An 11,108-nucleotide genomic window follows, 5' to 3' on the forward strand; every position below is an offset into this window, starting at 1 on the left:
GGAAAAATAGGAGGTAAATATGGAGAAAGGCAATAAAGGAGGAGAAGCTGCATCTTCTGCTTGTGTTGGAAAATGGCTTTGTGCATCTGCATGTGTGGCAAACGTGGCAGTAAATCATCCTGACAGGGCGTTTTGGTATTTTAGGCAGCGATGCCAAACGCCTCAGGCCTCACGACTCAAACACCCCGTCTGCCATGAAATCCAATTAAACATCATAAAATGTCGTCTTTGTTGAGTCCAATCCTATTTCTTTAAAAGGCATTTAGTTTGGAAACAAGAGCCGATTGAAGCACGCCGACCTGCTGACTCTTGTTTTATGACTAACGAGCTGCTGAGGAGTTTCCACCCCCTCTGACGCGCTCGCGGGTCGCGTGCTCATGTGCTCATGTGCTACCTGTCAGCCCGGACTCACCGCTGCCTGCTTGTGCTCCTCTCAGCCACAGGACGGTTACCGCCTGGTGCAGCACTTCCAGTTCATCGGCTGGCCGGCCTACAGAGACACGCCTCTCTCCAAGCGCTCCATCCTCCAGCTGGTCCGGAGGCTGGCCAAGTGGCAGGAGCAGTACGACGGCGGCGACGGGAGGACCGTGGTGCACTGCCTGTGAGTCACACTCACTCACACACACACACACACACACACACACACCTGAGACGGGCTGGAGTAGGAGGCCAGTGAAAGGAGGGCAGATGCTGCTCACTGGGAGCACAAATCATGATGAATGTGCCCTCAGTGTGTGTGACAGCGGGAGCCAGAGATGCGCTACACTTAATGACAGAGCGCTCTACGCTGGGACGAGCATACAGTATATACGCGTGAAGATGGAATACGTCCAGATTTTAAAATAGCTCCTAAACATTCAAACTATTCCCAAAAACAAATCCACAGTCGACACATTAGTCAAAATGTGTTTATTAAACCTCGAAGTCCATTGATGAATTGAACGCGTAGACAAACACTGCTCAGCTCCCATCTGAACTCAGCAAATGAAGCCGATAATGAGCAGGAACACAGAGGCTGTTAAATCCATATAGGAGAGATTAGAGGCAGCTTCACTAACACACAGAACAGCGCCTCAGTCGCTGGTGCTCATCCAATCAGCTTCTCCGTCACAGATCGTTGGGCCAATCACAGCTGCCATTGATTTGGTTCTTCTAGTTGGGAGCTTTGTTTGCCTTTTCTGCACCTATGAGAGAGATTAAAACTACACCAAAACAAATCTGGAGTCAATTTTAAATGAGAAATGAAACGTTTAAAGTACAAAAGTTCTTCAATATCAAGTAGTGTTTTACAATAAAATAATAATTATGTGTTAAGTCAAATATTGGCAAAGAAGTAATTTCAAGGCAATTGGTGTGTAATGATGAGCTGCCCTGACGAAGCCTTTCAGCCCCACTCAGTGTGAGCGACAGGGCTGCAGCAGCTAATCAGCCCGGCCATCGATTCCACACTCCATAACACCAGAGATGAGTGGGAACATCATGGTTCAGCGTGTAGCTGCTGAAAATTTATTATTTTCTGCCGCTCACTTGTCCTGCAGGCTGGAAGTGATAAGGCTTTAATGCTAATGCCTGTCTCATAGTGTGTGTTTGTCAGGGCATTGTACAAGGAGCTGCTCCTCAGCTGCTGAATAAGGAAACGTTTCATCTGAGCTTCAGTCCAGCAAAACGCAGTGACATTAGGAAATAATGTCTTCATATTTTTGTTTTGGAACTTTAGTTAAAAAAAGTGAAAGTGTCGAAGTACACAGAATACACAATACGTTTATTGTCATTCAACATAGCATTTGTAAAACACATGCTGAACAAAATGTTTCCCTCTAGCTACTGATTAATGTAACAGTATATGGGAAAAAATGAGTCATAGTATCGTATTCTGATGTTCTACTATACATATACGTTTATATTCAGAAGCACTCTTGATCTGCTGCATTAATTTATGTAGCATAACGCAACATATCTGACACATTAGTGGAGTCGTGTCAGCTGATCACTCTAGTGTAAGTAGGCGGGCTCCATAGTCGCAGGCTGCTCCGTCTGCAGGTACGTTTTATTCAGAACCTGGGGAGAGTTCTGCTCACGGCGGGTGGTCTGACTTTGACTGGCACAGCGCCGAGTGCTGATTGGAGCCACTAAAGCCACAGACGTCTCATCACACCACCTTTTTCCAGTTCAAGTGGCAGGAATGCATTTGAATGGCTGCAGTGCATTAGTGCAGCACTCCGGCTGCCGTGACACGTTCACTCACTCTGGGTTCAACACAACCTGGACACAGACAGAGTTGAAACAGTTCTTCAACACATAAAATGATCAGATTTGACAGTTCACTTCTGTTAAAATGGTAAATGACGTGAACCCATCTTCCAACGTCTCTGTGCCAACTTGTTTCCTGTCACCTCCACAGAAACAACCCAAACCTTGTTTCTCAGACTGTTTTAATCAATTCCTCACTCCTCAACCTCCACTCAGCAGCTTTTCCACAGAGAATAAAAGCCTGAAGGACATAATAAACACATTTAAAGAAAACTGGGCCCCGTGATATAAAAGGCAAAAACACTCCTGCTCAGCTAAAGCAACTGGTCTGAAAGGTCAAAGGTCAAGTTTGACATTCTCCTCCTTTACAGTGGCAGCGGTTCAAAGTGACCAGGGTTTTTACTGCAGCGTCGCTGACTGTAGATTTTTAATCCTGCAGCCGGCTGAAAAAAATCAGGACGCTAGTCTCGTTTTAACCACCAGGTGGCGCAGCGTTGATTAGAAGCCTCCAAAGCACTACAGCGTAACTGAGGTCCGACTGTTCATTTCTACCTGTAACACACACATATTAATTACACCAGACCTATTTTACTATTAAGTTTTTACTATTAAGTATCTGTTGTGTGCGCAAACATGGGGAGTGTGAAGGGCAACAACTTGTTGATGGCTTAGTTATTTTATGTTCGCTGCAAAGTTATAATTGTTCTGTGTGGTTTAAAACAGGCAGCGCCACAGCAGCAACACGTTCTTGTTTTCATTCTCCTCAGCTTTTTTGTGTCTTTAAATAGCAGGCGTCTCTTAAAATATGTACACACCCACCGCTCTAACATCTGATACAACATTATGGCTTCACATTATTCCGTGGTTATGCGTCACGGTTATATTAATATAATTGAATGCGCATGGCCAAGTAAAGACGTAGAGCACAGTCCATCTGCGACTTTTTACTATTTACGTAAATAACCGTAATAATCATAGGAATTTGTTTTACAGCAGTTGTCGATCGTAACTTTGACAGGACGCCAGAAATCAGCAGATCTACAGCGACGCATTACAGCAACATGTTTGTTCCTACGCGCTTACTCGGTGTCTGCAGAACTGCAGTTTGACTTGTTTTGACTGCGCGTGTCATTGTAACTGATGGGCTGAGATCACTCTTCTTTTCGGTTTTAAACTGCCATAATTTACCCTATCTTACTTATGTACATAACTATACTAAACACTGTAATTGTCCGCCACAGGCGACCACGGTTCGTAGTCTTGGGGATCCATGCACTAAATATGCATGGATGTTATCTCGTGGGTCAAATGATAATGATGAGACGCTGTGTTTCCAATAATTAAAGTTCAAAGAGTGCTCCCGCTGAGACTCGAACCCGCGACGAAAAACTTTACAGTCACCCTTCTTAACCACTAGGCCACCTGAGACTTGAAAAGTGGCCGTTCTACAACAGGGTACATGACACAGTCAGCTACGATGTTTTAGGACCAAAAGTGGGAGTCAATCGCCACCTACAGGCCAAGAGGACGTAACACACTCTCTACCGCAGTGCAAACAGGGCGCGAAAGCAAACCACGGTGGAGGCTGTCACTTCTAACTGCTGCCACTGTACGTTTCATGACCATTAGCGACTTTGTCCTCCTTTTCTTTTTAAATTATCAGCACAGACTTAGTCTTCCGGTGCCTACCTTGATGATGATGATGATGATGATAATGATGAAGCCCTTCTCCTCCTCTGCAGTACCGGTGGAGGGCGTTCTGGAACGTTCTGTGCCATCTGCAGCATCAACGAGATGATCCAGCAGCAGAACATTGTGGATGTTTTCCACACTGTCAAAACCTTGAGGAACAACAAGACCAACATGGTGGAGACGATGGTGAGCTCCAGCTCGCGTCATCAGGCCTCATCCAGCACCAGCGTGTGATTTAACCCTGTGTTTGTCCTGCAGGAACAGTACAAGTTCTGCTACGAAGTGGCTCTGGAAGCGCTCAGCTCCTTCTGAACCCACCGTTCCTCCTCCCCCTGACGCTGCCTGACGCTGGTCACACGAGGCAATGGGCACGAGCTGCGGGCGCTGTGCACGTGATTGTGAATAGGAGCGAGCGCATGCTTGTGCGTTTGAGCCGTGTGCCTGTGACGACGCGCTTTACACACGAGGAAATAGGACCGACGCAGCGGTGGTTTTCATTGGGTGCGACTGGGACTCTGCCTGTACAGAAAAAAAGATCTAATGTGTTTAAAAAAAACAAAAACAGATGTTAAAAAAGTGCATTTTTCCTGCTCTGTCTGTCGGGCTGTGACGTGACTATTGTACAGTACTTCCTTTTTAGATATATTCTACGCCTTGAATGTTGTCTCCCTCTGAAGGCCGGATGCACACTGGAAGACGTTTGCGTTTACTGAGGTGAACTCAGGCCTCAACGCCTGTGTTCAGTGATTATACTTACATAAAGTATCTATAAATAATGAGAGATGTCTGGCTCACTTTTGCTCATGTGGATGTTGATGTTGGTCCATTAGTCGGATCAAAGCGAGAGCCAAGCGACCAAGCGTTCACGTTTGACCGTTTCCTTTGAAATCCCAGACTGGTGGATTTTCTTGTGCTCATGTTGTTAATGCTAAGTTCTGCTCAACACTTCCTGTAATTGGCTTCAGAAAATGTCCTCGGTTCCTGTCCTCACAAATGAAGGCGTCACAAGAAGTGAAAGCAGGCAGAAGTAACACGAGGAGCAGAGGGTCAAATGCATGACGAGAGATCAACCTTACTTTGCCTTCTGTCTCTGCTCCTTTCGTACGTTTGTCTGCCTCTATGTGAAGTGGCTTGGTCTTTATCTCAGTGTGCATCCACCCTTAATGTAAATAAGACAACCACAGTCAAACAAACAAACATCACCAGACATTAAAAATTCAAGTTTTCATTTCAAAAACACTCAAAGCTGCGTCGGTCGTTTGAAGTAAAGCCTTATGTTACCTCACTGCAAACTGAGACAAATAATTACTTCTATTTGCATATTCACATTCACCTGATGCACATGCACAGTGACTCGGAGCGGAGGAGGCTTTAGTGTGAACGGCTCTTGTACATCTCCATAAACTGAAAACTGTGTCACTTTGGATGATTTGGATTTAACTTCTGTGAAAACCGCCACATTTCCATTTCCTTCCCCACAACTTAGTAAATCTGTTTTTGTACCTTGCTATTTAAGGAAGCGCGTTTGGATCCCGAGGCAGATGGCTTCATTTTAACACAGCCTGCCTGTTTTTTAAGGTTCACCTGAGGCAGTTGTTGCGACATTTTCAGCTTAGCTGAGCAGCATTAGCATCGTTGAAAGCAGACACACAAAAACATCTGTGCACCGTTTTTTCCGTTTCACTGCAAGTTTGAATTAGTATCTGAGTGTTTGCTCTAAACGAGAGGGACTGAGCTGCACAACCAAAAAGATGCGTCTGTTAATTTGCAGTATTTCCTAAACTGTTGCTCCAAAATGATGGCAAATTAATGATCTGGCCGACGTGTCTGACGTTGAGACACAGACGTGAGGCCGTGATGGCAGCCAATCATCAGACTTTTGTATTTATGTCTGTTATAAAAGACGCGTCCTGATTTTCGTCAGGCACCTTTGGAACTGTGTCGAATCAAACCAACTGTGATCACATTTGCAGATTTCTTGCCAATGTCACGGCTAAAGCCATGAAAGCTGAGGTAACTGGCCACCAACGGAGCAGGATGCCATATTAAGGGCTTCATTTTCCAACACCACACATCTATTTTGGTAGAACCACTAAACAGAAACATTTTGTACCTTAATCTAGAAAAAGAACATCTGAACTGATGACATAATTTGTTGAACAGACATCAGAACTGAGTTCACCTGTTTGGAGAAATTGTTGGTCCCAGTGTTCGTGGCCAGAACCAGTGGTAAAGTGTTCAGTCTGCGCTTCCCGTCCTTTTCTTTGCTGGCGTCCAGTCGTTTTCATGGACCTATCAGGACAAAAACAGTGTTGTTGAGACGATGTGAAAGCCAGAAACATCTCATTCATTCCCATGAAGCTTTATTTCATTGGCTTGCTTCACAGCCATTCATGTGACCATTGGATTTCTTTTTCCCCTTTGTCTTGAATTTGTCTTTTGTTTTGTATAATTATTCCAATAATTATTTGTCAAGTGCTTAGATTTGGTGATGCCATTTCCATTGGTTGTTTAGTTGTTTGAAATGTGGTTAACAATAAAAGGGACCAAAATGTTGAACTGTTTCCATTTGTCTCTTTGCAGCTCCCACATGTGAACATGACATGATTCTAAAAGTTCAACATTGTTTGATATTGATATGTTATAATAGTTCTAATCATAAATAACCTGTTTATATTGAAGTAAGTAACTCCAGCTAATGAGGGAACGACGTGATTTGCAGAGTCTATGATTCAGAAACTGATCTGAGACCCGCCTTAGCTGTGACTGTTCTCAACATTTATTACTTACAGGCCAAAGGTATCGTCTCCATCCACCCACACTGAACTGAATGCTCAACGGCTCGTTTCGCTGCCGCGTGTTTGCTCGTTCACAAGTCACAAGTTGCCTCCAACTGCATTAAGTCTATAAGCTGTGTTTTTTCTTCATTCTAATCAATCAGAGCCTGTGATGAAGCGGCTCCAAGCAATCGGACTCATCCTTTATTTAGACGGGAGCTCATACATATGCATGAGCCTGCGATTAGCATTGGCAGCAAGGACGGCGCCTGTACCTTGTTTTTATGACGATCAATCAGCCACGGGCTCCTCAGAGGGAAGCTGTCCGTCACCTTAGCTTTGGCTACGTGAAGCAAACGAAAACAAAACAAGGAAGTCGCTGGAACAGAGGCTGCGTCACTGCGCATCATTTGTCTCATTCTTTACTTCCTCTATTTCTTTTCGGAGCGAAGTTTGTAATGAGTTTGAAAATTGGCCCATTTCATTTGCTCTTTCTGAATTGTCATTATCTGGGGAGGGAGGAAGGTTCATCGTGGCACCAGAATACATGTCTTCACTCCAACTGGGTTATTAATATATTTTCTCCCAGAGAGGTTGTAAAGAGGTTATTTGGTGTCTGCAGCAGATCCTACGCAGCTCGCTGGGCTTCATTCACACCACTGTTCCCTTCACTGTGGCCAACGCTCGCTCTCTCCTTCATGCATCTGTGCTGCTGCTGAGCTGCAGGAAAGCAAATCTAATCATTTAACTAATAACAGACTGACAGAAGGTTTAATGAGTCTGAGGCCTCTGGCAAAAACATGCTTTTCAGGCCAAATGCATGTTCTTCTTTTCTGTGTATTGTTACATTCTTTCAAATCTTTTCCCATGGTTCTGATTGAAGTGCACTTTTGGCTCCTTCTGCCCAGAAAGATGTAAAATCCACAGGTCCACACTACGGGTGATCAGCATTCTTAGCCAAGGACACAACGTACGAGGAACAAATACACCTGCTCACTCTTTCCATTAAATTGATGTTAGTGAAAGTTTAATGATTACACATCTACTTTTCTGACGTTTCAAAGTGAGTTTTGCGGTTGATACTCAGCATCTATCGCCTCACGCTCACCAGTTACCACTAAAGTACAGCAGTTCTACCACCACAGACTCAAAGTACCCCACGCTCCCTGGATGTGCTGAAGCGCTGGTTTACCTGCTCTCTGAACGTCCTGCCACTGGTCCCACGCTGGCTGCTGGATGCGGCTAACGAGATGCTAAGCCATGCGTGACCCGGGGTGCGATCCATCAGCGCCGCGCTCATTCACCTCAGCTGCAGTTTCTGTGGAGTTGGACACAGAATGAAGACATATGGGAAATCTCACCTCCACAGCCAAACACACAGCTGCTGCTTCGCTGTAACCATCGAGCCTGAAAGGCCTTTGTTGTTTTTATCACAAGCCTTTACTTATTTACTTATTTTTACTTTTGGTGCAAGAAGCCAAGAGCGAAAACTGAAATGGTCCACGATGCAGCATTTGGATATTTGATGCTCCTGAAATGGCTTTTTTATTTATTGGTTAAGAAGAGTTTGCAACAAAGTTTCTACCAAATGGCTCAATCGCTTCATTTTAAATTCCATGTTTGCCCTCGGCTACATCATGGTGAGAAACACAAGTTGAAAAGAATCTGCTACAACTCTCACAAATTAGGGCCTGAATGTTATTCAGGAGAAGGAGCCGCTGGTTAGGTGGGAATGATCCAAAGACCCCACACACAATTCATTAAAAGCATTAAATCCTGACATTTTATAGCTGTTTGTATTTACCAACTGAAAACCGTAATCTGAACACAGGCACAGATACAGACTTGTAGAATCTACATTTGACCCTATGCAATAAAGATATATTATAAATACGCAAAATGCTAGAATATCCAACGAGCACCATAACTATCTGACTACTAATGAAATAATGTGGAGAGCTTTCACGAAATGGCCAAAGGAAAGACGGAGTTCTGCTGCTGTGAATTCGATCTGTTGAAGGACAACACACCAAACTGGACATAATGAAGTAAAAGTCGGCTCTTTTTGCTGACTACACTTTAAAAAATCACCAGAGAGGGGAGGTGAGGACAGCTACAGAGGAGGAGGTGGGGGAGGAGGAGAGTGGGTTCAGGCATGAAAGAGAAATGAATTGGAAAGTAACTGTTGGAGGAGAGAGATGAGCAAAGCAAAGGCAGAGCATCAATAAGGATTATACAGAGCACAAAATGAATGATGCAGAGAAATAGATGTTTCAGAAACTGGCTAGAGGTAAAATGAAACCCATTCAGAGATGCGTCTGCCTTGATGCACTTTACCAAGTTCAGCTCAAACTTCTTTTCTCTTCCAGCAGACGTCAGGAGGAAATGGTGCCGCTGGAGCTGAATAGTGGCTCCAATATTTGTAAATTTGCTGCTTCACATTCTACCAACAAAAACCACGGCGCCATCTTGGATGAGTTCATCCGACATCACGACGCGCTTGGAAATGAAGCTGGAGGCAAAGTGCAGGTTTGGTGCCGTTTGGATGACGCTGTTTTACTGTGCTGGCTGGTCATGAGGAGCCCCGGGAGGCAGTTAATTACACCAGAACACAGTCAAAATGAGTTTTATCATAACATTACCTTCACAAAGTGTTTTACTAGAGCCGCTGTGTCAGTGTGACACAATGTCTAAGGAAAGGATTAACTGTGTGACATTTGATTAAGTTTCTCCTCTTTGGGTGATTTGTGCTTCATTAAAGCAGCAAACAGACTTAGAAGTGGAGCTATTGTGTTTATTTATCCTAAATGTCAGCATTAATTATCAGTGAGGCGTCGTCTGGTTCTGTTTAACATGTTCAAGTCACTGCCGTGTGTTGTGTGTGTTCTCTGTGACGATGCATTCATGGACTCCAGGACCTGTCACCCTGTGATAAATTAAAGAGTCCAATAAATACTGTAACTAGCTCTAGTTTAGATTTTAGCAGCAACCTGTCATTTACTGGACTCATGAATACGAGCAGAGCCACACATTAACTGTGACCTCTGCCCTCATCCAGCTGCTGTGATGGGTTACAGGCCCTGCATCTGTCAGTCAGACAGGGCTGGGGTTCAAAGATGGCTTCACTTCCAGCATAGGCACATGCTTCACAGTCTCACCGGCGCCGTAGCTCAATCCATAACGGAGCAGTTAGTTCCGAGAGAGTGGAGGCGATCCGTCAGCCTCTTCTCTGCAGCCGCTCCCTCTCAGGTCCAGTGGACGCGACAGCACTGGCTCCATGGCATTAGTCATAGAGGTTGGGAAGTCTTAAGGCAGCAGTGGGTTAATAGTAAGACTACTGGTTTGTTGAAAGGCGCTTTTTTTATTAGTTGGACTGAAATTGCAGTTAACTGCACCGTTAAACGCTGACAGCAGAGATGATTATTACTCAGCCAACTGCGTGACAACGGAGCCTCTCGACAGGCTTTGGGCAGAGTTCATTGAGTCCTGTTAAGCAGCTCGGTATCACAGAGCCGATGCAGCCAGACGGGAAAGTGAAGGCTTTGTGTGCGACTTACTCCAGCACTCATTTCAGAGTGCTTAGTTAGACTCGCCAGGCTTGACGGTGCTTATTAGCCTACAGGAGCATCCTTCAGTGGTAATTGTGGACCGCGTGCGTGTCTGAGGACTGGTTTCTAAAAGACTGAGACGGAGTCAAAGCAGAAAGTCACACAGTGAAATCACAAGAGGGAACGGGAGCTAAAGTGTAACCAGCGCCACTGGACCCAGTGGTTCTGAGGCCACGGCTGCACGTGGCACCGGTTTGGAAGTGTGAGACCACACAACAACCTACTGTCATAAAGAGGCTTCTGACGAGGCACCGACAGACGCCGGAGCCTGCTCCACCTCTTATGACAGGATGACATAAACATAAACATGAGCTACGAGCAACTCATTATGTCGAACACAACTTCCAAAGAAAGCGAATACAGTGGTGTTTGCAGTAACTGAGGTCTAAACACACGGAAGACATGAACAATGACTAACAGAATTCATTAGAAAACTAGAAAGAAATGCTGCTAATTGGCCAAATACTGTACATTATAACATAAGACAAACATCTGGAGCTGAGCAGAGAAACTATGAATGGTTTCTATTTGTTGCTGCCTCATTCACAGTCTGCAGATTATTGTACAGACACACAAACAGAAGACGGCCTGACATTATCCTTTTTTGCTTATGATCAGTGAAATTTCCTTGTAGATTTAGAAACACAGGGGAGAGCGCACACACACACGCACGCACACACACACACACACACGCACGCACACACACACACACACACGCACACACACACGCTCAGAGGGAGGAGAGTGCGCGCGCACACACACGCACACACACACGCTCAGA

At 44.9% G+C, this 11,108-nt stretch overlaps 1 protein-coding gene across 1 annotated transcript in view; it reads left to right on the plus strand.

Annotated features, from left to right (window-relative positions):
• Nucleotides 1-6,501, plus strand: part of ptprt (protein tyrosine phosphatase receptor type T) — a 115,164-nt gene extending 108,663 nt beyond the window's left edge. Inside the window, exons 32-34 of the mRNA XM_055509119.1 lie at nt 438-601; nt 3,993-4,128; nt 4,201-6,501. Coding sequence (XP_055365094.1) covers nt 438-601; nt 3,993-4,128; nt 4,201-4,254 — 354 coding nt within the window. The 3' untranslated portion in view covers nt 4,255-6,501. The remainder of the gene's footprint in view (nt 1-437; nt 602-3,992; nt 4,129-4,200) is intronic.
• Nucleotides 6,502-11,108: the final 4,607 nt, after the last annotated feature.

Source organism: Betta splendens, chromosome 5 (genome assembly GCF_900634795.4).
Source record: "Betta splendens chromosome 5, fBetSpl5.4, whole genome shotgun sequence".
NCBI classification, from domain to species: domain Eukaryota; kingdom Metazoa; phylum Chordata; class Actinopteri; order Anabantiformes; family Osphronemidae; genus Betta; species Betta splendens.